We start from the raw sequence: 26,916 nt of genomic DNA on the forward strand, positions 1-26,916 counted from the left end.
GTATTAACCCAAGTTCTAAGAGCAGACCAGGCCCAATACTATATCTGTTTTCCAAAAGGACTTTTGGCATCTACCCCAAGATGTGATTCCATTGGGACTGTTAGGGTTTCTTCACTGGAAAACTATGTAAGATGTTAGACATGTGCCTTACTTTTCAATTACTATAATACAGATGATATACTACTGTTGAGAATGGAGATTTATTCTATCAGGATTAGTAATTAATATAATACTAAACACTAGTCAATGCATTCCCAACTTGGGCTACAAAAATTGCTAATCTTTGCCTTGCAATTCCTCTGGCATGCAAATACCCCTCTCATGGCAAAGCGAGCATCAAACATGAAATTCTCTTCTACGTAGTGTTTAAAATTACTCCAGTTCAGTGTCCCTCTACCAGCACACAGCCATACACACGACTGACAGAATCAGCAACAGATCTTCTGTAGGTCTTTTTGCACCACTGGATTTTCCCAGTGCAATATCCACTGTCAGTTGAAAGATTTTGCATCAGGGCTCTTTCCAGCTTTTAGGAACTTGGCTTCTTTGCATGTGCTATGTAAAGTGAATATTACAATGAAATATAAGGAGAATTTTGGTCCAGAAGATAATTGGTTTGTCTCATGAACTGCTATCAAGCCATCTACTTGGGGTATTGCTATGGCACCTGTCTCCTTGGTATCTAAGCACTGTCCGTAAAAACCCCAGAACAATAGCAAAGACACAGCTAAAGGACGAGGAACCAAGTGTTACACCAACCAAGAGAAAAATCAAGGGAATCGTAGATTAACATGCAAAAGAGACATTAACACTGAAACAAAGCCATCTGCAAGCATCCAGCTGCCTTCTTTAAGTATCTTTGGCCTATATTTTCAAAAACGACTAGAGATGTGGGTTGCCCAACGTAAGACACCTTAAAAAGTCCTGATTTTCAGAAAGTACTGAGCACCCAAATAAGCCATCCCCTCAATTTAGTACACCAGACATCAACAACATTCAGTGCAGCAGAGCTTTTGATGAACACCTGAGATTGCAACTGCTGGATCAATTAACCAAAATACTCCATGTTTTCTATCTAAGGCATATCCGTGGCCATCATTCCATAAAGTTTCCATTACCATCAGCATTAGCTAAAAAAGTTTGCAGGTAATATTTCACTCCAGATTTTGCCTTCTTTGCAATTTCAGTATCCTGTCCCACACTATTACCACAAGAGCTTTAAATGCTGGGGAATGGCTGATAGGTAGTATCTATATTATGCTTTTCCCCCCACACACACTTTTGCCTGGGGCCAATTCTGATCTTAAACCAATTTTACACACATTTAAATCATCTGATTTCCATGGAGTTCCTCCTATTTTATAATGGTATAAATGAGATCAGAATCAGGCCCATTAAATTCAATATTTTTTACACGAGACAAAGTGGACGAGGTAATATCTTTTTTTGGATCTTTTATTTTATCTCATCCACCTTGTCTCTCTAATATCCTGGGACCAACATGGCAACAACACCACTGCATATAATATTTTTTACAAGTCAATTTGTACGCTAAAGCTTCTTGTTAATAAGGGATCATTAAAATCCTAGTGGTCTTCGAATAGAGCTCCTTTTCTTCTGCTTTACAATCCTCTATTGATTTTTGTTTGGATACCATCACGTATGACTGGGAGGAAAATTCTATTACAATACTAGGGCCCCGATTCAGGAAATGTAAGCAATGCTTAGGTGCATTCTTGAATTAAGGACGCTCTCCTGAATCAGGACCTAGATACATAGTGACTGGAATATCCAAGTGAGTAGGAGAGAGAAAAGCTTCCAACCCCTGCAAGGGAAAAGCGCTAGTTAGAGAGGGAGAAACCTCCATCAAGTCTCATTTTGAGATAAAGAACTGAGTGTATTAGCTGCTTCTTTCCTTATTTACAGAGCCAGTAAGAATGGGTGTCTGTGTGTGAGGTAAGGGTTACTTACACCCGTTCAAATCTGTCTCTGAGCTCAGCTGAATACAAAGCTATATCACTGCCTGGTATGCCTAGGAAATCATCATTCCATATTAAAATCCAGCACACAGCAGAAAAAAGGGTGTGTGTTTTTTAAAACTTAGTATTTCAAGGTTAAAAAAATAAAATGTAGAGCTTCAGGAAACCGAACAATATAGTGAATGGAAATGAAAATAAAGGAAAATCATTGATCCCAGAGTTGAAAAGAAGCTGCAAGATGACCCTCTGAATCTGATAAATGTCAGAAATGGAACAATCAAGCAGACTGAAGTCCAAATTGTACTATGTTCAATATTCATGGTTTGATCTTTGTGCTGTTCCAAGTAGCGCTCCCCCTTTCCCTGTTCTAATGAAAACCACACCATAGGAGCTTGCAAATAACTCTATTCCAACAATTAAAACAAAAGAAGACAGAACCGTCCAAAGACTCCAACAGGGTAGCATCCATCTGACAGGCAAGAAAACATGCTGGAACAGAGATGGGAGTACGCTGAGGATGGTTCTGTAGCAACACCTATGGCACAACTCATCAGAACACTTACAGACAGAGGGAAAACAGCTCCTAGCTTTCTCCCACTTCAACAGTGACAAGGAGCATCTGGTGTGCATTAGAACGTTGTGTAAGGGTATAATATTTCTGAAACTCGCTCATTCACAGCACTCTTCCCATCTTTGGCTGCAAGTGCCCTGTACGATAATTAAGGTTTCTTCTATTAGTAAGCACAGCTGGAAATGAAACTGACTGCATCCCAGTTGATACATCAGCAAGGGTCCAGCTTACAGGCACATTTCCAACCTGCATGCCCTCAGAAAATTAAAAAGAACACTTGAGTTGTTTACGTTTGTTTTAAAAGGAAAAGGAGTTTTACAAACCTGAGATGAGCTCTAAATAATCGGAGCCTCGGCTATTGCAGAGGCTAACGTTCCCCTCCATGCTCTGCCATGACAGCTATGCTCAGTGGGAATGCCTCAGTTCTATACTAGTCCAAATGAGTCAGGAGCAAGCCTTTGTTTCCGATATTTGATTGCTCCAGAAATAAGCCTAGCCAGGTTTAGGGGTAGATGTAAACCAATATCTCCTCGGAAGGTTTTCCAGCATTGGCAGGTGCTAGCTTCCCCATGCTATCCACCATTTTAGGTGCCTTCAAGGAAAGCAAGGTAGCTGCTGTGGAGTGTGTCACAGTGTGTGCTCCTCATTCTTGTGATGGTGTTTGAAGTGCACCTAGACTGAGCTCTATGGTTGCTCCCAAAAGAATCATTCCTTTCTTCAATGGAAGGGAGTTGGGGAGTTTGGGTTTTGGTATTTTAACAGATGATGTTGAATACAGGACTTTCCCTATCGCATAACAATGAGGTCAAATTTTGGGCCCAGAAATCCTGAGAATGTCCATTTTAACGCCAGCAGTAGGCTCCCCCATTGGCCATTATTACTTAACATTCATATTGTGAATCCCTTAATGGGAATACTTGTTCTACAATAGGAATCCGGGGATACTAAGTCCACTTGATACAAATGGGGGTGGGGGTTCCAGCTGAGAAAACATTATACTGCTCCTAATGCCCTTCAAACAAACTTTCATGAGTAATTTGACTTTGTTTTGGGTGGCGGAGGGTCTCTTTTCAGGGCCCTATTTAACTGCTGAACCACTGGATTTCTGCTTTCCTGTTAGTTTAGCTCCAGCCAGGCCTCTCCCCTAGATACCTGGGCTGTAAAATTCAGAATCATAAAGCTTTTCATATTCATATTCTGAGAGGAGAGGACTTCAGCATTTATTCTCATATAAGGGGAGTTACTTTCAATTCCTTACATGAACAGGGATATCAACTTTGCACGTGCTCTTCTGTCTCTCCCTGCACAACTAACACAACATTATACAAGACAAAAAAAATTCCAAGCAGATTTGTTGGGATTCGCAGGACCCTAGTATACATGGGAGAAATTTGTATCTGCTAATTTAAGAAAAAAATCCCAAGAATTCAGTTACATGCATCAAACTTAAGCTGCTTCTTGTATTTTCTTTGCTGACAAAGCCGGCAGTTTGCTCACATTGCCTCTTTGCCGAAAAGAAAAAAATTGTTTGACAAAATAATCATTTTTGCAAGCTGCTGCACTGGCAGGACAGAGGTCTGGGATTTGGCAATGGAAAGTATCCGCCTCACAATCTGATACCCACCACCGAACCAGACCACCACCTGCAGCCCCATGCCCAGCACTGAGGGGAGGAGGGATGGAGTGGAGAGCCATTAGAGACTGGCCTCTCGCCATCCCACATCTCTTTGGTGCAGTGGCGTGACCCTGCAGATAACCAGCCAAAAAAGAAAACCTAAAAATTGGACTCAAAGGGTCTTTTTAAGCACTTTAATCCTTTCACACTGACTGTTCCCAGTGCGTCCGTTTCTGGCACCGGATATCATGCAGGGAAAATCCAACTCGCCAAGCCAAGGAGTTAAAGAGAAGGCTGTTAATCAGCTAAACAGAAGCTGGAATCTGTTCACATGAAAGTCTCTTTTCTGTCACCTGAGGGACTCTGCAGTGTTCCGAAATACACTCTTGACATCATTTGGCAGGCGGACCCATCTCGTCCTACAAGATTCATCCCTTAGGTTATTTTTTTAATATCAGAAAGTGAGCTTTTAAATGCCAAACTAATTTTGTGGGTGACAGGGGAAGGGGGGGAAAATGGAAGATATTCCAAGTAGTCTCGCTGGGCTGTACACCAACTGCGTCCACCAAATGGCTTAAAAAGAAAGTCTTCCCATGGTGCTTTCAGAAACAAAGCAAAACGGCAGCCACATCCAACTATTACCTAATACTTTGTTCCTGAAGTTCATGCAGGCTGTACGTACAGTATACGGGGGAGAACCTAACTCTCACTGATCCAGTCTTTGGCCAGCAGGGAATGAGGGACAGAAAGTGAACTCTAGCTCTAGATAAGATATTGCTCTTGCTTGTACATACCTCCTGTCTTTATTGCCTGTGACAAGCATCCACGGAGGACTATTCTGGAGGTTGACACACGTGAAGTCACCCAACGAGCTGCCTAGCTTTGTTAGACACTGACCTGTTTCCAGGTTGTAGAGAAGTATCTGGCAGAAGGAGGGGAAAAAACAAAAACGCACAAGGTGAAATATAACAGGGCCACGTTGAGGGCATTTTGCTGTAGCATAAACCAGAGCATGGTCATTACCACTCAGATTTTATTCAAGAGATGGTTTACAGGCCTACTTCTCAACCTTCTAGCATGTAATCAGGATACAGGGACTTTGACTACTGAGGACAGCAGCAATAAAATGCATACAGGGGTGGCAGGCAACCAGACTGGCACTGTAATAGACTCTCATGAATTAGGGATATGTAGCCTGAACACTAGCCCTGGGCAACCATGGTGGGATAGGTACAAACTTTGGGAGTTCAAAGGAAGCTACATTGTGTTTGCTCAGGTCATACTGAAGTCCAGATTGAAAAGCAAATCGCCTCATGAACAGACTTTGGATTGTATTTGAAATAGTACTGGAAGCGAAGCGAATCTGCTTTTAAAAGAGTATCTAAGGAAAAACAGCAAGAGAAAGATTCTACGAACTATGGTAAAGGAGAAAATCAAAGGAACATAATTTGCTTAGATCCGACAGCAGTGAGCACTGCAGAAGACCCTTGCATTGATGGTCAACTAGACAGACTAAAGCAGGGGTCCCCAACACGGTCCCCGTGGGCACCATGGTGCCCGCCGGGGCGTCTAAGTGCGCCCGCGTACTGGCCGGTGGATGAGCATCCGCTGAAATGCTGCCGAGAAGCAGCATCATCCAGAGGCGTTGCCGCTGAAATGCAGCCGAAAATTGGCTGCGTTTCGGCGGCGACGCTTATTGACGTTGTTGCTTGTCGGCAGCATTTCGGCAGATGCTCGTCCGCCGCCACGGTCCTCCGTGGCTTGTCGTCTGGCGCCTGCCAGACGAAAAAGGTTGGGGACCACTGGGCTAAAGGATCATTCAACTAAAATCACAATTCTGTCTGACTTTTTTTAACCTATTACAAGTAACTCACAAGATCACTGTTACAAAGATTAGAAAAAATATATATTTTTCCTGTTTGTGTACTTTCTGCTTTTGAAAGCACTATGTTTATAATCAACTTGACTGTTTCTCCTACCCAGTCAGCTTCAGCTGTTTATGCGGGACTTTCACATAGCAACAGGAGACAGAAAGTATATTCAAAAATAGGAAAATGCGATTGTCAAATTATAAAAATTGGCAAGGAGGCTCAGCAACAGGTGTAGAGCCTAAACATGCATTTAAGTCATTTTGTGTAGTTAACTAGATTTCAAGTTTGTCCCCCTTTAAATGCAAAAATCTATGAGGTTGCATAGTTAATGTCAAGCAAAAGGGAAAATAAAGGTTTCTATAGCAACATTAACATGACCATGTGGTACACGTGTAGTATTTTCAATGATTTTTCTTGTTATAACCTGTGTTGCTTAATAAATGTTACATCATGGCTTATAACAAACATGAAACATACAATATATGCAACATAGCCAAGTTAGCTCTGCTGTAAGAACCTTAACACCTGCATTGTCTGACTTTCAAATTTTAACTGAGCAACCTTGATGTTATATTAACAGCTTTAAAAAAAAAAAAAAAAAAAAAAAAAAGGAAGGTAGATAGGTAGGAAAAAAGTTACCTCTGCTTAATGCAGATTAGCATTTGGACAGCTTTCACTAGACTTTCAAGTTCACACCCTACCAAGAAGAGCTCCTAATTTTGCCTCAAGATAGTTTTCTGCAAGGTTGAAGTACAGCAGTAGCACATCTTTTGTGATGGCTGTCTCTTGGCAACAGAAAGGTTTTTTTTTAAATAATTGAAGTTTAGAAAATGTGAGGAATACAGCAAAAATTGCAGAAAGACTGCCATTTTTCTACATTTCTCCTGTTGCTGAGGAGAAGGTGTTTGTAGGGTGAACTTTGCATGCATCACTGCAAGTTTTACAGATTTCCCTCATGCAAATTGTCCTAGTAACAGTCAATGTGCTTGACCCAACTCTTTTCCTCTCAGGCCAGGCACAAAGAACATGCACTATGGTGATGTAGTAAAAAGGACAGGTTTTCATCAGGCTCTACTACAAATATTAGCAGCAACCCAGTAAGGATCCATAAGTGATTTTTCTTCAATTGTTTGTAATGTTTATCATTATCCAACCAGTTCTTCTTCTCCTCCTCCCCCCCACCTCCCCATCTTGGTCCTGGACGATCGCCTTAGTGAGTGCTAAGTTACTCTGTTAGCTTCCATAACCATATTACTGACGTGCCATGTCTCAGAATTAAGCCATTTTTAGTGTGTATTTTTTTTCCATCATCACAGAACTCAAATGTACCTGAAGAACTTTTACTCAAACTTTTTAAAGTAATTCACTCTTAGACAAAGGCCTAGCATGGAAAATATCATCCAAAAAGGTGAATTCATTTGAAAATCTGAACCTGTGAAAAAGGGGGTTATAAACGTAAACTGTTTCATAGATAATAGAGAGACAAGGGGGTGAAGTAATATCACCCACCTTGTCTCTCATACCCTGGGACCTACATGGCTACAACAATGCAAACATCACTATTTTTCACATATATCACCACTGAAACACATCCCTTTCTGAAGTAAAGCGCAGCAACCAATCAGCACTCTGCACACAACACCGGAGAAGAAGACATTTTGGCCAAGACACTGTGGCAAACCATTTTTTGTATTAAAATTGTAGAAGAAACTAATGGCCATGCTTGCTTGGCAGACCAGACTTCTGTTTTGAAGGTCTCATTTGAAAGACACAGACAATAATCTCCACTGAGTTCAGTTTATCTACCTTGAGAAAGATTAGCGATCTATCAAGATTCCTGCAGTTCCAAAGAATCTAGACCATCTCTTTCTGGTTGCACACTTAGCCCCTGGAGATAAGGCAGTGCCTCTTGTTGCTCTCGAGAAACTCCCTGCAGCTGCTACTTTGAGTGTCTATAGACTATTAATTCACCTAATAGATCTTAGCTCCAATCTATCCTGTCAACATAAAACTGGAACACAGTTTTCAAATATGTATCATTATGAACAGGAATGCCCTCTACGAAAACCTGTTAATGTGCAGGCATTTAAATACCTTGAACTTTTCTTAGCAAACACTGAACACTATTATTGTCCTAATTGCTTGCCAAGTTTCATTTTCAAAATCAGAACAATTTTCCAGTTCTGTAGTAAGTGAGCAAAAGGCATTTTTTTAATTAACATATTCACTTATTTACACTCGTGTAGTTTACAGATTGCCCAACGCTTTAACCTTTTTATCTGTAACAAAACAAAACTTTAAAAAAATATTCTGATCCACCAGACTTTCCATATCTAGTGACATTCATGACAGGATAACGTCTGTGTCTCTTTCCACTCTCTCTCTATCTCCCCTCTTTTTTTAGGGATTTGTTTATGTTACGTATATATGTTTTTCTGCCCTACTGGCTCTTCATCTGAAAAAAGATACTCTTCAGTGTTGTTAGTACATATTTTCACCTTTTCTTTGCTCATAAGATTTAATTTTTTTTAAACCCACCCCTTTTGTTTTTACTGCTTTCTCTGTCTACCAAGCTTCAAACCAGAATACAATTTTATACCTGAATTAAAAATCCTTAAAAATAGGGAGGTTATAAATGAAATGACAACACAATTTTGAAGCTGCTGTAACACTTCTGGGGAGCTCTGCTGTAATACCCTAAAGTAACTAGGATTTTCTTTATAAAGGCCAAGGATAAAGCATGAAAATATCTGGTCACTTGGGAGTTAAAATAAGGGTCTCCATGTTAAAGGGCAAACAAAGCATAAGGTCTCTAGGAGGTTTATAATCTTATAATGCACCCTGCAAACGGATTATCCTTTTAAAGACACTTATAATCCTATAATGGACACACAAGACTAGTGACCTAATGGGTACAAATCTGGTAAAGGTAAGTGAACCTAGAGCGTCTGGGTGTGAAATAGGGTACCCTAAGGTAATACTCTACTGAGGTACCCCCTTCTTCCAACAGAACTTTTGGGCAAGAGGGGTGAACGGCATTATATCTAAGCAGATTCTCTCTCTCTCTATATATATATATATATATATATGTATGTATGTATGTATAATGACCTAAAAAAACCCCACAAAAATCAAAATCTTTACCTACTAACAGTTTTCAAATGCAAAAGTCTAAGTTACTGGATGAGAGTCAAGTGATCTTCCAGAATGTTTAATAATTCAGCAAGGCAGAAATATCCAAAGAGTACCTTTACCATTACGTTTAGTTAAAGACCACAGAGATTAGAAAACACATTATCCATCTCAGAGGCGATTCTTTCCATGTTACAAGTCCCTTAACGACCTTTACCATCTCTCCCTCGCGCGCTCTCTCTCTTTTAATAAGGCTGAGCAAATGGGACTTCATTTTATCTGACTGCCACAGACTAGTGATATTAATTATTCATGCTCCTACTCTCCCTTTTGTTAAGGCGGTGCATTAGACTAATTTCCCTCTTTGTTGCACGAGCTGGGCGAGTCTCAGCCTGTGGCCACTGTTCTCAGAGAGATGTGCTGAGAAACAGGCTCACAGACTTCTTAGAAGGAATGAAGGGGGGGTGGGAGAAAGAGAGAATGGAAAACTTACTGTAGTTAGGAAACTTTAAATCAGCAGGTGTGTGGAAATTTTAACAAATGCAGTCCAAGAACCTAACAGAGAGAATACCAAATAACAAAATGACAGCTTCTGCAGCCAGACCAACTTCTGCTGTGAGCTTTGTTAGATCTTATAGCTTAGTAAGGTCCAGCATGGCATAAATACTTTGGATGAGACACTTCCAAAAAAACGAAAACAAAAAAACAACCAACGCAGGTGCTGAAGGAAATGGTGTTGATGGAACTCTTCCACGCACATCCAACATCCCAGCATGGGGCTAGGGATACGATGCTGCTGGAGATGCCATTTTTGGACAGAACATAAAACAGAGTCCCCAAGCACTTGTTATCAAAGAGCCGGCAGTACTTTTCACAAGAGCAGGGGTATTCACCCCAGTGTCCTGGCTAATGGCCAATTCAGGCAATTGCATTGTGAAATAACTCCCTACAGAGCAAATCCAGCTATGTTTTTTCTTCTTGCCCTAAGCTGTTGTGTTTTGTTGCCATTCACCCCCCAAGAAGTGGCTTCTTTTCAGCAGTGGTTACATATAAGAGGCACTATGTAACCGTAAATAAATAAGAATTAATAAGAATAATAAGGAAAAGGCATATCAATGGTCAATGATGTACTGAAATCATTGGCCCCTTCACTACGGAACAACATACTGGGCACACATGTTCCTGGAACATCTTAACTTTCCATTCATTTGAATGGACATATTTCAGAATAATGATACTTAACACTTACAGAGCTGTGCTAAGGTCTCAAAGTGCTTTACACAAGACACATGACATTACCCTATTTTACCGAGCAGGAAACTGAGGAACAGAGAAAAATTACATGACTTGCCCAAAGTCACAAAAGGACTCAGGGCCAGGGTTGGGAACAGAATATACATCATTTTGTTTTCAGTTCTGTGGCCTATCCACTGGATTTTGCTGCACACATTGCCTGCACATACCAATATTCTCTCAGCAATAAGGAGGTTCATGGAATTGCTAGTCAGTCAGGGCTTCCTTTAAGAAAAGGGCAGATCTTGTGAGGATTTTTTTTTTTTTTTTTTTAAATCCATGGGTCAAGAGGCATTCAACCTACATGCCATCTACAACAGTGGACACAGCTCTATCACACATGCTTGATTCAGATCTCCTCCTCAAGTTAAGCTTCGCCCCTGGTGGTCGCTACTGCAAGTTCTGAATTTTATTTCTAAGAAGCATGTGGGAAAAAATATAAAAAGTTTACAAGCCTTAGGGGGACAGTTTGCTGGTGTAGATTGTACCGAACGGTTATAGTGGTTACTGTAAACACAACACACAGTATTGCAACATCAGAAATTTGACTATTAACAAATGCGAGGTCAGCATATTGATACTCGTACAGAGACAAGTGTACTGGCTCCATAAATTTAAAGATGAGCTAAGATTTAAGAAGAGCAGATGAGAGAGAGAGAGAGGAGAAAAAAATCAGAAAGAGACCCAGAGATAAAAAGAGTAAATCATACACAAAACAGCCAGTTAAAAAAAAAAAAGCGGTTAATATACATGAATAATGGATGTTTGATTTAAAAGCAGTTTACTCCAATATGATGTAATTTTTGACAATCAGCCAGAGAGACTATTTTGCAAGTCTTTGCCAGATATAAGTCATTGTGCAGAAGTGGTAACACAACCATGTCTGTGAGCATGTGGAAAACTGACTTTCCTGCCATCCCAAAGGTGACTTTATGCTGGCAAACAAAAACTTTTATCTCAGGTGCACTTAGCTGTGCTCCCCAACCCTAAGTAGTGCTCAAAGGGCCATCTCAGAGAATCCATGAAAGCATTGTTATGATTCATCTAAAAAGTCTGCAGCGTTCCCAGCTCTTTACAGAATCCTCCAAATACTTACGGCCTGCCATATAAATTATCTATGAAGCTATAAACAATTAAATGTAGGTTTATTTTTCCTTCTAAGTTTTTATTTGAATAGAGTCAAAGCTGGTAACACTAAGTAGAGCCAGACATTGTGCAGGCAGCCAGTGTACGAGCTTCAGCAACACAACTCTGCCAATGCACCTGCAACCCCTGCTGTTCCAGTACTGGACCCTTCCTGAGCAGGGACTGCCAATCATCCAGCATTGTGCCAAATTTGATGGTTCTGTGATGTGGACAGATGTCTGCTAGGGACTGGAATGAGGTCAGCAAAACTCATTTAACTTGTGGCTGAAGACTGATGTACAAGTTCAGGGAGCCAGAGGTGAAAGGATATTGTTTGTCCACTAAACCATCTATCCTATAGAAAAAAAACCACTATTTTATCCCCCTTCCTGCCTGATAAAATTAGGATGGGTAATATGAAGGCAAGTTGGTCCTCAAAATGGAATGAATTATTTGCCTGGCTTTGCAGATAATCTCCTTAAATATTCATGATGCATCCTAAGGGCAACATTTTCAAAATCTCAGATACTTGTCTAAGCATTGTGCCAAGTCTCAATGCAGGCATATAAAAAGCGGCCTGTCGTTTTCATTAGGAAAACATAGGTAAATACATTTTGCATAATTTTTATTAAAAGTTGCAAAAATGAATGGTTCTTTCAATTTAGTAAACAATTTACAAGTTTTCAATGGAAAATCATGGAGGCAGATTCAATTATTCTTGGGCAAGATACTGGTTAATTACTCTAGTGTGTGTGTCTGTATCTGTGTCCACACTAAGGTTTTCCTGACTTAAGTCATTCATCTTAGCAGTACTAGGATGTTACTAAAGGTTTGAATTAGAAAGACAATTACAAGGTTTAGAAGGCAGTACCTTGAAAAAGAAGGAAAGACAATTATACATAGGAATCAATACTAAATAACAAAAAAGAACAAGACTATTTTAATAGTGCTTTTCATCCCAAAAGTTACCCCGACACTTTACAATATACAGCCCAGCTCCTGCAACTGGACCCACTTGGGCAGACACCTGTGTTCATGTGGATCCACTTGCAGGACCTTTCAGCCATGACTGAAATGCAATCCCTTCCAGGGTGAAACAGCAGCTGTTTAACAACATGTTAACACGGACCTTACGCAAGTGAAACTGCATGGAGCACTTAGGTAGCCAACGGCAAAAGTAAATGTATAGTAAAAGCTAAAACATTAGCTTTATAAATCTGGCCAGCAGGCCTCAGGATGCCAGCTCCAATGCCATCACTGAAAAGGAGCAGAAACAGGGGATTAAAAACAGGCCAGTTTATTAGTATGCTGATTTTAAAGCTGACATGTAAAGAAAAAACAATGGGCTTGTGTTTCTTTGCTTTTTAATAATGGATAAAGAAGGCCTAAGAGGTTTTAAGCAAAGTATTTTTTCTACCTTTTAAAAAAAACATTAGAACTTCAGGACTTGCTCACCCTAGAAGACCTGGTAACCAAAGGCCTAGTGAAACTGACACCAGAAGAGAGACTGAAAGCTAATCAAATAAGAAAGGAAGTGAATTTTGGTCAAACATCTTTTTAAAGAACGGCCCTCCCCCCCATATGCACAGAACCAAAGCCACCCCTGGTTTAAGTCTACTGACATTAATGGAGTTACAGCAGGGATGAATTTGACCCATTATGCTTAAAACCATTACTCACACCTCTGAATTCCATGGACTGTGGAGCACTCTGGCTGTGTCTAGATATTTCAAGGATACAGTATTTCTGGAAAGCAGTACATTCTGCATTGGCCTGTTAGTGCCAAAAGGTTCAATATAAAAAAAAATAATAATAACATTGAGCAACTAGTGTGTGGCCAAAAATACTCCCACAAAAATTGCCGCTAGCTAATAATTTATAGTATATTGCACATGAAACAAAATGGGATGCAGCTTTTACATTGGAATGCTGTAGCTATTAGAAAACAGCATTGGAATTCACTATCAATGTGTTTGAGAGCTAAAGCTCTTCTAGACGCAGACTATCAACTTGTGACTCAAGTAATCAACCGATGCAAAGTCCCTTCACGTCTGTGTGTGGGGAATAATTATCATAATAGACATTAGTAATTAATTTCCGGTGTGATGTCAGCTGGTGTAGCAATGCCAAGCAAGCGTCCTTGTCAAACATACCCCCGCCGTCTGGACTACTTCAGTCACATTGCCCTGATTAGGATGCGCGCTGATGCACTGCTTAATACAATCTGCCATCAAATGCCAAATACTTCAGAACTAAATTAGGAAATATGTCCGACTCCACAGAATGATGCTAAGGACTCTAAGTGGATTTCTCTATTCCTTTATGAGGCACAAAGGCGATAGCCAATGTAATGGTCTTGAATGAGGCAATTCTATCCTCTAACCCCCCACCTCTGTGGGGAAAAATATTGGATTAGGATGGCAAAGGATTTAATAAAGACAGTACGGCCTCATAGCATCTCTCACCCCTAGAGGTATTTATGGCTCTTTCAGTGTTTCATGTGTGAAAAGGGAACTTTAAGGGGAGTTTAGATGCAGATTTACATCAACAGTGGAACTAGACCGAAAGAAAGCTGCCCCATTCTATTTGGTTGGGGAAAAGTGATAGAACTGCACTTGTGCATCACTTGCCACATTCCCACCCCAGCAACAACCCCTTTGCTCCATGCCCCACCTTCCCTTCCCCCAGGGGTTGCTGTTCCCCTTTCCTACAGCTCACTACAAACCTGAGTAGGAGTAATGCGATGAAATTAATCTGTGGAAAATTTAGACAGGAAAAAGAACCAGGAAAGATTTCTTAACAATGAGATCTATTAACTGAGGAACAACATCCCAGGGGAAGTGACAGAAACCCCATTGCCTGAGTCATTTAAAATGGTACTGGGAAAAGCCCTAGACACTAGCCTATGTAAGGTATAATCTGTACATTGCCAGTGAGATGGAATAAATACCTAATAGGTCTTTTCAATCTAACTTCTGTGATATTCAACCACAATGAACACACTCAGTAGCTGGATGTTTCCAATAAAGACATCAGCAGTAAAATAATTTAAAACATTTAATTGGTCTTCGTGCAGTTTCAGAATTAACACTCCATTGAGATGAATGAGGCAATTCACACTATTCAGAGCTACCGTTTCAGTCTGTCTGCAGACTCTGGAAGACAGCCCCTGTTCTGATTCACATTTGGAAAAAAAAAAAATACCATCAGAAGAACTAGAAGCTTTTTTCCCAGTGAAAGTTTAAATTCTACAGCAAAATATTTGACATATTATGCCCACACTGCAACACAAAGTTTCTGTGGTGCGTATGTCCAGTGGACTAATCTAGACACTAGGTCAAGAAAAAAAATCAATATTTTATGATGTAGCGAATGACATATGTCAATCTCACTGAAAAATTAAAAGCTTGCCCTGTTAAATCTCAATAGTTTTAAAAGCTGTAGAGCTTGCCTGAGCCATCAGCTTTTTAAGCATAGATTCAGTACAGTTGCAAAAACGGAATCTGCAGCTTATCAACTCTGCCACTGTCAAAAGACGCTTATGAAGGGAGCAAAACGCAGAAGGCTTCAGACATATGAAGATTATTTATCCATCCCCCTAAAGCAACATCTCACCATTCTTATGTGCTTGGAAGTAACTTAGCTCAAATACTGAAGTGAAAAATAAAAGCATTCTCCAAGGATTGCACAAACAGGGGTTTGACTCATTACTTAGGATGCCTCAGGTAGATTTATTTTTGAAAAGAAAACAATTCCACCTAGAGGACTGAAGCAGTAGAAGATACAAATATCTCTCTTGCAGCTGGGGAGTAGCAAATAGAATACTTCCAAAAGCTAGCATGAGTCTTTTGACTAAGGACATGTCTACACATACAGCGCTGCAGCTGCACCAACGCTCTATGCCGATGGGAGAGAGCTCTCCCGTTGGCATAATAAAACCATCTCCGCGAGCGGCGGTAGCTATGCTGGGAGGAGAAGCTCTCCCGCCGACATAGCGTCATCCAAACCGGTGCTTATGTCGGTGTAACTTACGTCACTCAGGAGAGTACTTAAATTACCAAAGTGCTGGCATTTCCTCATTTTATGCTCACCGAAACAAACACTGAAAGTTCACGTAAGCCTCAGAGCAGTGTGTTAAGAAATTGACCTCCCACTCCACCCACACAAAGCAAAAAAAAATAAAGAATTCCTTTGGCTTTTGTTAATTGTACAAAGGGACCTGTGGGTTTTCCCATTTGAAGTTCTGACTCTAAGAACCACTCACTAGAAGCAGATTACAGTGCTATTATAAAGGACACAATCCAAGTTGTGCCAGTCAAGCTGTGTGTACACTGTCTTGTTGAGGGCAGCTTACCTGGTAATTACTATGAGTATCCAGTGATGGACTGGAGACTGCAGGGAGCGCTCCGAGGACACGGGGGTTAGAGTGTACCTAGCAATAGCCTGTACCAGGAGGGTGAGGTCTGTGGAAACCTGCAAGTCAGTGCTTGTGGGGCCAGAGACTGCTGGTTTCAGCAAGCTGAACCACACCAGACTGTTACATGCTAAGGTGAGGTAGTGACCAGGTGCCTCACAACCTTGAGTACCCTGGGGAAGCGACAAAGAAATTTACTGTTATATGACTCCAATACCTTGCTTGCTACTTAAATACCTTGTTGGTCTCATTCAACAGCCAGCCAAAGCCCTTTACTCCAAAGGCTGCCTCACTGGCAGATACATCTAGACATGTGACAGGCTGGCCATATACAGAATGGAGAACTTTGCAAGACTCTTCTGCTTTCAGGAGGTAGACCATATCTTCAGCAGCTGCTATAGTCACTGGACTCCCAACAACATCTGGAACCAGGTGGAGAAAGTTGACCTACAACAGCACAGACATTTCTTAGTTTTTTACACTTCAGTTGAAAATTCCTTTACATTGTCATCAGAAATACACAGCATGGCCATACGCTACACAGCACTCTTTAAAAAATGAATTAACACACAGCTCCAGAGGTGGCTACTATCTAAAACCACCTTCTTGGAACCAAGATTTATTTATTTCTTTTTTTTTTTAAATGGTGTTTGATTTTTGGTCTATTTGAATTTTGGAGGTTTGACTCCTACAACAGAATACTATTACACATAACACCTTTCATCTACGACTCTCAGGATGTGCGCGTTTATTAAAGAAGAAGAATTATTCATTAAAGAATTATTCATTAAATCTCATAACAGGCCTAGGAAATAGGTACACATGTGACACAAAAGCCCACTAGTGCCAACAGGCAACGGGTTCACTGTTGTGTAATTGCAACTCCTACCGGGTCTGAAAAACTCACTTCACCTAGTACACCACTTTCACAGTATTTATCCATAAATGGATGTCAAGTGAGGTCTCTAATAAAAGCTTATGTCATACTGATCCTCATAATCATTTGAGATGTATGGATGGATGACACTGAAAGGTTTTAAAGTCGGTCATCAACCAAAGAGAAAAACAGGTTTCTTCTAGACAGTAGGTAAAACATGTATCTATCAAAATGTAAATTAACCATTGTAAGCTACTACAATGGAAGCCCCATTTACATGTGAAGACAACAGGGGGATGGGAAATCAACTGGGAGACAAGACTGAAGACTGAACCACAGGGGATTGCCTTGTCTCTGGGGTCAGACAAAGAACTTTGGGGAACATAAGAGAAAGGCAAAAAGATATCTTTTTTCCTGCACCTGGGGAATTAAATGGACAGCACTTTCACATTCATGAAAACAGGCTCTTAACCAAGCTCAGCTGAAATGTTGCAAAAGACATTTAGGGTGAGAGAAGTTTCTTTAGACAGATGATTAGCCTGTTAAAGTTAAGTTTAGTCTCTAAGATCAATGTTATGATTTTGTTTTGTGTGTTACCTTTCCGCTTCCATTATCCTTACTCACCATCTCTTAAATCTTATCCTTTGATAATAAACTTACGATTGGTTTCACTATAAATCTATCTCAGTACTGTGATGTTACACAGGAGCTGATCCTGAATTGAACCAAAAAGGCTGATAAGTACACAGTTCCTCTGGGGACAGCTGACCTGGTATTTCTGTCAGTGTTCAGTGGATAAGGGGCTGGATACTGCAGGGGAACACTTTGAATGGCCTCGGGAACTGTGTTGCACCTACTATTACCCTGCAAGGCAAAGTCAGGGCTAGCAGAGCCCAGCGGAGATTGTTTGGGTGGCTAACAGACTGGAGGTGTCAGGGAGTTACCCAGGTAAGCACAAGCGAGTCTCTTTCCTGCTGGAGGCAAGGGGATAAGGAGGTGACTCTCAGTCCTGGGCACCTCAAGAACTATCACCACATATTAACAGAGTCATTTTACAGATGGGGAAACTGATGCAACACGAGGTTACATCAGGTGACCTGCACAAGGTCACAGTAAGTCAATGGAAGAGCCAGGAATGGAGCCCTGACTTTCAGTTCCCTAATCACTAAGACCACAGAAACATTGCTAGGTTAAAGTAATGTGCTGGTGAAAATGGTGAGGGGTTCTCAACCTGTGGGTCACGCTCAGATATGGGGGATCATGGTCACTCTGCTTTTCCTATACTGCTAAATGGAAGAGAGGTTGCTGGGATTTCCAATATGAAAGGGTTGAGACCCCCTGAAATAGATAATTGCATGCAGTGGTTTCTAATCCAACCTTAGAGACAACTGACAATGTCTTCAGTGTTTCTTTCAAATATCAGAAATTGGTATTACATACAGAGGAAGGGGAAAGAATACTGAAGATGGATATCTTTCTGTATATCCATAGAAATAAACATGATGGAGCACTTCACAACTACATGACAGGGTGACCCAGTTCCAACGGAGTTCTTTCTTTGATGTTTTAATATTTTACTAGAAAACGTGTCAAAATTGTTGGCTTCTTTGTTCTGTTTTTAAGTATTCTACAGATGTTTCCATTTACAAGATGGGGAAGTCGTATTAGGGTTTGTTTAATCAGAGCTCTACAGCCATTCATTGTATAGTCAGTTTTCTTGTACTGATCAGAAATCAGAAGATTTATACTTTAATACGCTCACTTCCTCCCTCACACCATTTAACAGACTTGGCCCATAATAAACTTTGGATTGTTAAAAAAAGAGAAAATAGCCTCAGAACTCCATAGACAGAAGGTGTAATCTAAAGAAGCTGTGCAACCAGTTACAGCTTCGCAAGTGACAGCATTAGCTAGCTTGTGATATCCTGCCTAAGAACTAATCAGCTAGTGTTGATCTGAAATTCTATGTGAGAAAACCTTGATCTACAAATGAGCCAACTTAGTTTAATGTTGACAAAAAATAATTAAAAAACAACAAAACCTCCCACACCATATGGGCTCAGCTTCATTTTCACTTGTGGTTTAGGCCAGGATTTCATCCTAGCTCTTCAGGGATGAAAGACCTGCATTAACTCACTGCAATACCAGCTAGCTGCTAATGCTCTCACATAGTTCATGCAACATCCTTTTAAGGTCACTGTAAGATCCCGCTTGGCCAGGAAGAATTAGGAGATCTGGAACACCTGGAACCAAACTGACCAGCCAGAAAATACTCACCAATTTCTGGATTTCAAACTGTGCAGTAGTTTGCCAGTATCCCCTGTCATCAGGGCTTTCCACCTTGACCTGGAAGCCAGATGCAGTTGCTATGGCTGCACCCTCCAAGCCAAGGGCCAAAGCCTGTATCCTTTGATTGTGCTGGTAATGATGGATAGGTTCACGCCCTATCATGAGACTCCAAACGTTAACAGTCCCTGCATATAAAAGGCAAAACAAATGATTCTGCGTTACCCTATTTCATAAACAAAAGTAGCTTGAGGATGGCAGTGTCTGTGTATTAGTGAAATTGGTACACAGGAGGCAGGTTCTGGAGGACCTTCAGGACTCACTCCCTACGGCCACTAGAACTCCAGCACACTGCAAAGTAGTGCAGAGTGGGCCTAGTGTGGGTAATAACTGTTCTTTCCCTGATCAAGTCTTACATTGTGACTTTCAGAGAACATTGGAATGTGCTTTAACCCTGCTCCTCTCAATGCACCAGGGATGGAACAAACCATTCGCAAGAACACAAGGAGTTCCAAAAAAGAGTTGCGAATATAAGACTTATCTACTGTACACTTACCCTCACTTAATGGCAAGGAACGATCAAGGAGAAGCCAGGTTAAATGCTTCAAATGACCTCCCCCTCACATTCTCTCACTCAAAGTGTCTTTGCATAGTTTTGGACTGTGCACAAAGGGACAGGATGGGAGATTTCAGTGCCCTTCGAAAAGTGGAATCGAGGGTCTGATCCTAGCAGGGCAGTTACATATAGCTTGCAACCAACACGTAAATTCCAAATCTTGATGTTTCAGAGAATGAGGGAAATGCAGAGAAGATTATCATTTTTTGAAAGCTAAAGAGCACAGTATCCCAGGCTAGGGAAAAGGAATATTGCTCCTTTCAGTGGTACAGATCAGTGGGTAACAGGTTGGCAATTGCACTGGCTTGTGGCATAAATCAAAAGAATTCCACTTAAAAAGTAAAGTACATAAAGTCAAGTGCTTTGATTTCAATTTACAAAAGTAAACTGGAGTTATTAGTGGACTACAGATCAGCAGGGCTGAACACACAAAGTGAGTTAGAGCTCACTCCCAAGCTACCCCTGCATTGAAACGGAGCAGCAATTCTTCAGCCTGACAGACAGGATCAGAGCTGGAGAAGCCCCTTCCCTCTACTTGAGCATGGCCATTAATGATGAAATGATTAATGGTGGCTACTACTTCAAAAGGAGACATAAAAGCTCTGACAAACAGCTGTGAACAGGTACCCATGCCAGTTTGCAAACGCCTCTCCTGCGTCCCAAAGGAGGCAAAGCGAGAGTGTGGTAATGAAACTGCTCATAGTGGAAATGGTATCTAAATGAGTTTAAATTGATTTATGTTCGCTTTTGTAAAGATTATTTGGTATCTTGAAAGTGCTATCACTATAAAAGAATGCAGACAATCCTTAAGGCCTCTGTCTAATGGCACTCCCGGAGAATATTTATATTCCTCGTCAAGGGAATGAGAACCATAATGGAGACCATTTTTGTTTTATTAGGGATGCATATTTAAATTAATCTGCTATTTGCCTAAATAGTTAGCAGCCTCTGTTTGTGTGCCCAAAGCCAAAACTGCAATTAGGCTTCCATTAAAAAAATAAGTCCCAACTAAAACTGTCCCGGTGGAGTCATAAGGGCTCAGAGCAGAACTTTCCAAAATTACTTCTTAGCCTAATGGTAATGATGTTAATTGCTTGAAAGGTAAATAACTGCTGAACTGGTTTTGAAGAATAGAACGTTAGCACATGCCACATGCACAGCCATGCTTAAAACAAGTTAACAGGTTTAAATGGATGGTGTAGACTATTGTTTGCTTTGGGGACTGTAGCTTGTGCATCATAGACACTTCAGGCTTTTGTGATTTTTGGTTACCTCACTCTATACTGAACAGCAGGTCTACATCTCCAAACTGGCACAACTGGGCTGAAGTCTGATCTCAGGCACTTTAGATCAGCTACTGAGTACACCAATATTGTGCTTAATTAAGTTTTCAAGAAAGGAAGAGGTACATATTTCTGAGTATCCAAATTAGACCTTTAATTAGATCTAATCTGTTTCATTTGTAAACTTATCTAGGCAGGGCCCTGTGTTCATATTTTTCTGCTGAAAACGTACTCCACTTTTAGCACTCTACAAACAAGAGCACTGAAATACTGGTCAGAGAAGAGTATAAAACAGAAACAGAGAGTGAATTGCTTCTCTCTTCATAAAAGAAATGTTTTGCCTTAAACTTGGGGGTTTCTGCAAGACAGCGTGAAGTAAGCCCACCACACAGAAGCCTGGGATTCAGTGTTTTGGTCTCAGAGTTTGAGAAGCAAAAACCATTTCATTAAAATGCGTATGGCACATTGTATCCATTAAAACCAGAAAAGGAGCTTGGATTATGAGCTGCAATTAAACATACATAGTATAAAAACAATCTCATGTAACTAATCATCAATGTATACAGCATTTTACCAAATATTTAAAAGACAAAGTCCCTGCCCCAAGACACTTACATTTCAAGTCAGAAAAATAAAATGCACAGAATACCAGTTCCAGCACAAGGGGATATGCAGACATCATTGGTAAGATCAGAGAATGAAGGTTTGTGAAGATACGGGATTCCAGGTTTGTTTTAAACTGTCAAGCCAAGAACAGAAGATGACAGAGGCAGCAGTTTGGAGGATGAATGCAGAATAATATAGGGAGCAAGAGCTGACTAATATTTTCTTTCATTATGAGTGAACTGAATATCATGTGCACACATCTGTGTGTGTGTGATGTGTGAGAAACATGTATAGGGCTTGCTTGGTTACAGGGAACACTTAGGATACGCTTCCCTCAGGGGCACCAACAGGTATGGATTATACAAGCTCTAAACAGGCGTTGCTATGAAGCAAAGAAATGGGAGCGCAGGTCCTTCCACTCCAAAACACCAGAAAATTTATTAATTAATGGGCAAGTCAGCCTTTGCTTTATTCACTCACATTGTATTTGATGGGACAAAATGGGGAAAAGCCATTTTTATAGTTGAAATTATCTCTGTTGAGATAACACACATTGTAAAGAAATATTTTTTAAAAAAAATATTAAAGCATAGGATTTGCCAGGTTGGATGAGATCATTGATCTACCCAGTCTGTCTTCCTGCCTCCAGCGGTGGCCAATATTTCATTCCCACACAAAAAGCTTTGCTAAGGTGAAGTTAAGGTTGCAAGCACATAGCAGTGTTTGAGCACATATTAACTTCCAAGAACATTACAGTTTAAAAAATAAAAATCCATCAAATGTTAGAAATACACAAAATTGTGAGTAAGAAAAGCACTTCCACAGCAAGCCAGAGTCACACCACAACCTTAACTCTGCTCCAGTGGAGCTGTGACAGGTCAGTATTCTCGGACTGACTGAGAAACTACTGCATACTTCCTTTCCTTTTTGGCTTAAGGAGACAGATGTTCAGTTGGGTTGTCTAAGTGCGAGTAGTCAGTTAAGAGCAAGATAGTGTAGCTGTTGATTTGTGATATTACAATCACTGCACTTGCACTTCCCGATGATCGCTTAGTATTAACATCCACTTGCTGCATTATGCCTCAGACTGTAAGCTATTTGGGGCACAGACTGTCTTTTACTCTGTGTTTGTACAGGGCCTCACACGATGCAGCCCTGATTCAGACTGAGGCCTTTACATGCTTATTTAGAAGCAGACAACTACATAGGTTTTTCCCTGAGTAAGAATTTGAGTGAGATGCTCCCCATTAGCAATGGAAGCTTCCCACGCAACTAGTTTTATATTTAGTTTCACATATATTTGTCTCCGGTGCCAAGTACGATGCTTTACCACCATATTAATCTGAACTGTTTTCATATCAATGCTCTAATTTCATGACATGGTAGGCCTGCATAAGCCGACATGCAAAATGATTATCTACATTTTTAAGTGTTACATTGCAACTATCTGCCAGTGTGGGCTTGTCTATGCCGGCAGAGCCCCCTAGTGGAGATGCAGCATAAGCTGATAGAAGCTCTGCCGACATAGCTACACCACCTCCCCAAATGACATTAGCGAAGCTTACAAAAGCGCTCTGTTGTTGGCACAGTTTTATCTTCACAAGGGGCTTTGCTGGCATAGCTATGTTGGCTAGAGACTGTGATTTTTTTCACAGTCGTAGCTGATATAGCTATGCCAGCAAAACTTTGTAGTGTAAACTAAGCCCAAACCAGTGTGTGTTGCATCTCCTTGTTAGTAGCTAATCAAAATAGAGGATAACTGCCTACTACTGCTACCAGCTAATAGTTAACGCATTCGTTTAAGTGGAAATGGACTGTGATTAAATCGGATGATACCGGGTTGAAATACTGCTTGATGACCCACGCTGGGGGTTCACTTAATCCGCTCTTCCTCATTAAGACAATATTGAGCAGCTAGTGGTTGCTGGTAACCTTGTAGACCGAGACATAGGCCAGTCTAAATGTACATTATCTGCAAGGATCAAAGCAAGAAAATCATCCATATGATTCCATTTTAGAACAGGGAACCTGGACATTGTGATGGTGGGGATCTTATTCTCTCACTTCAGCTTCAAAGCAACGCAGCCATGTGGGACTGCCCGAGCCAATGTGATTTACAGGGTGTTTTTTTGGGGGAGGCTGGCGGGAGAGGTTTTAAATGCAATTGTTCCTGTTAATTCTCATCTATTCTGTTTGGGAGCCCAACTCCCACCTTTCCTATCCTGATCCAAGTTAATTTAATGTAAAACTTCTCATTTTTAAACACTGTATTTTATTTTCAATAGGGGAAATCAGGAAAAAATACAAATTGAAAACTCATGTTATTATCTGGAATACTAGCTATACTATCTACAAGTATGATATTGCCTGAAATTATAGGGAAATAAACCATTAATGAAACATGGGTTTTTTTTAAAAAATATAACTGGCCTGAAGTCTCAAACTTGTTATCTTGAATCCTAGACTTTTGCTAAAAAACACTCATAGTCTGAAATGATAAACAGCAAGATCAGATATCATTCAAACTACTAGGGCTAGAAATTAACATTGAATACAATTGGAAAGTTAAGATTCTCATCACGGCTCAGTGAACAAGGCATAGAACTAGAAGTAAGAAAACTTGGATTCCGTTCCCAGCTCTGTGACTCGTTGGAGTCAATAAACTATTCCTTATCTCCTTTTTCCCATTTGTAAAATGGTTATAATTATACTTACCCCTTTACTTGGCAACTCCAAAATAGAAGTGACCTTGGCCAACTAGCTTCAGATGTTCAGCAGAGAAAACTTGAAATTTCAGTTAATTTCAAATCATCAAAACGTGTGTCTTATTTGTAAAGTGTAAAATCAAAGTTCAATTTACATACCTTTTACCAATGAAGAGGTACAGTAAATTCACAGCAACATTTACCCAGGCACCCTTCTTCCTTAAAGCGTCTGCAAGCTACACTATTTGGTGTCGTAACTATTTTGTGGCATGTTTTGGAACTCAGAAGTATGCTACACATAGACCTGTTCACCAGAACACTCCATTTCTGAGATTATAAAGACAGGGTGCTTGGTGGAGGAGGGAATGGCTCGGGGAGCCTCTCACTCACCCTCTTGCCTACTGAGATATCAGGTTTTCAGTTCAAAAGCAGCGCTGCTTCAATTCCTAATAACAGAGCATGCGTATACGCAAGTGCATTCTGGTCACTGCAGAAGTCACTTTCGTTTGTTCTATACCAACCTATGACAAGTACTATTAGCTACTGCTGATCAGGTTTCAAAATATTAACATAAATGGGGGCAACATTATTTCCCTTCTATACCCATAGACAAACACGACAGCTTATGTCTTAAAGGTGGTACAAAAAAGATGTTCTCATTTTACACCATAGAAAGTTTCCAAGTCAAACTAAGAGAATCTGGGGGAAAGGGGGCAGTTTAAGTAGACTTCAGTTCCCCAAAAGCTGTGGCTTACGGCCAAAGTCAGGCAAGCATGGAGCAGATGGAGTCCTGGCAAGGCCACTACTGTCCCTGCATTAGCAGCATCTGCTCATTACCCAGAACCCTCGCCTGCTTTATCTAATGCTCCAGGAAAAGCATTTTGATTTGATTCATTTCAGTACGGTAACGTGCAACACAATTAGCGGTAAAATCAAATTGGAGGACTGCCAATGCTGACAATAGGAAACAAGGAAGAAGAAATACGAGGCCAGTGGGTTGGAATTCAAAAACCACAACTGTGGATCAAGTTGCCAAATCTCATTGCCCCAGGTGTACATATAGTGTGCCTACTGGGCACAGACAGTGGAGAATAGAACTTACATTTTCTCCCAGTATAGTTTTTCCATCTACCTTTCCTTGCATCTGGTTCCTCTGTGGTTGACTCCCATTGAATACCCCAGGGGTGCAGTCACCAGGACTCTCAATTCAACTTTTCTTCAGTGCAGTCACAGCCAGAGTATACCATAGCATGCAGGCACAAATTACTGACAGCCTCCATACAAGATGAACCCTTTGCTTGCTATATTTCTTATGCCTTAGGACTATTAGCAACTGCTGAACTGTAATAAAAAAATATATATATGGAGATATACCTATCTCATAGAACTGGACGGGACCTTGAAGGGTCATGGAGTCCAGCCCCCTGCCTTCACTAGCAGGACCAAGTGCTGATTTTGCCCCAGATCCCTAACTGAACTCACAACCCTTGGTTTAGCAGGCCAATGCTCAAACCACTGAGCTATTCCTCCCCCCAGGTCACTAATACATAGTGCTATCAGCAGATGCTGAATGAGCAGAATCTGCCTGTTAGTTCTTCCATGCAATCAGATGTCAGGCACATCACTGCTTGAGCTCTGTTGAACTGGGAGAAACTGATGTTATCTCAAGGAGTCTGCTAGCCATGGATTCTTTGCCTGACAACACCTCCTCCAACACTCTGGTGTTTGTTTTCTGTATATTAGTCAAACGTACAAAACGAAAGGAAGAAAAAGAACAACAAAAGGCACACACTAATTCAGGAAGTTTTTATCATTTAGATAAAAAAATCATTCTCTCCACTAAACTGTAAATGTCATTCATGTTAGTAAACAACTGCAAAATAATAAAAGATGCTAGTGCATATGGAAACTAAGCTATTTTGACTGAGGCTCTCAAATCAGAATAATCACTGACCTGTCACAAAATCCATTAAGCAATATGCCCAGCAGAGTTAAGACATACAGGTTTACTCATGACAGTTACTTATTCTCTCATTGTAACACTCAGTTCAACACAACGACCATGAGACAAACAGATAATTAGACTTTTAGTCACTGGAAAGACTAAAACACAAACTAATATAAAACCAGAGAACTCTGCTCTCTTCACTGCTTGCACAAACTGGATAGAAAGCCAGAGATCGAACCAGCTTATGCTATAATATCCAGTGACTTAAATGACCAAGCTCAATTTATAGACGTTAATCACAACCGAATGGCTGCTGTGAGGAAATATTCCATTAACAGTTTCTGGTGACAACAAACAATGACAGAGTTGGTAAGACAACTCCCACCTGTTCATGCTCTCTGTATGTGTGTATATATCTCCTCAATATATGTTCCATTCTATGCATCCGAAGAAGTGGGCTGTAGCTCACGACAGCTTATGCTCTAATAAATTTGTTAGTCTCTAAGGTGCCACAAGTACTCCTGTTCTTTTTGCGGATACAGACTAACACGGCTGTTACTCTGAAAAATGACAGAGTTCACACTGCAACAAATAC

General features: G+C 40.6%; 1 protein-coding gene across 2 annotated transcripts in view; it reads right to left on the reverse strand.

Annotated features, from left to right (window-relative positions):
- Positions 1 to 26,916, reverse strand: part of FBXW8 (F-box and WD repeat domain containing 8) — a 62,562-nt gene that overhangs the window by 5,671 nt on the left and 29,975 nt on the right. For both annotated transcript variants that reach the window (XM_034790605.1, XM_034790604.1), the window contains exons 6-8: positions 19,155 to 19,351; positions 16,238 to 16,447; positions 4,960 to 5,087 (exon numbers count right to left, since the gene is read on the reverse strand). In XM_034790605.1, the coding sequence (XP_034646496.1) occupies positions 4,960 to 5,087; positions 16,238 to 16,447; positions 19,155 to 19,351 (535 nt within the window). The remainder of the gene's footprint in view (positions 1 to 4,959; positions 5,088 to 16,237; positions 16,448 to 19,154; positions 19,352 to 26,916) is intronic.

This window comes from Trachemys scripta, chromosome 15 (genome assembly GCF_013100865.1).
Source record: "Trachemys scripta elegans isolate TJP31775 chromosome 15, CAS_Tse_1.0, whole genome shotgun sequence".
Taxonomy (NCBI): Eukaryota; Metazoa; Chordata; order Testudines; family Emydidae; genus Trachemys; species Trachemys scripta.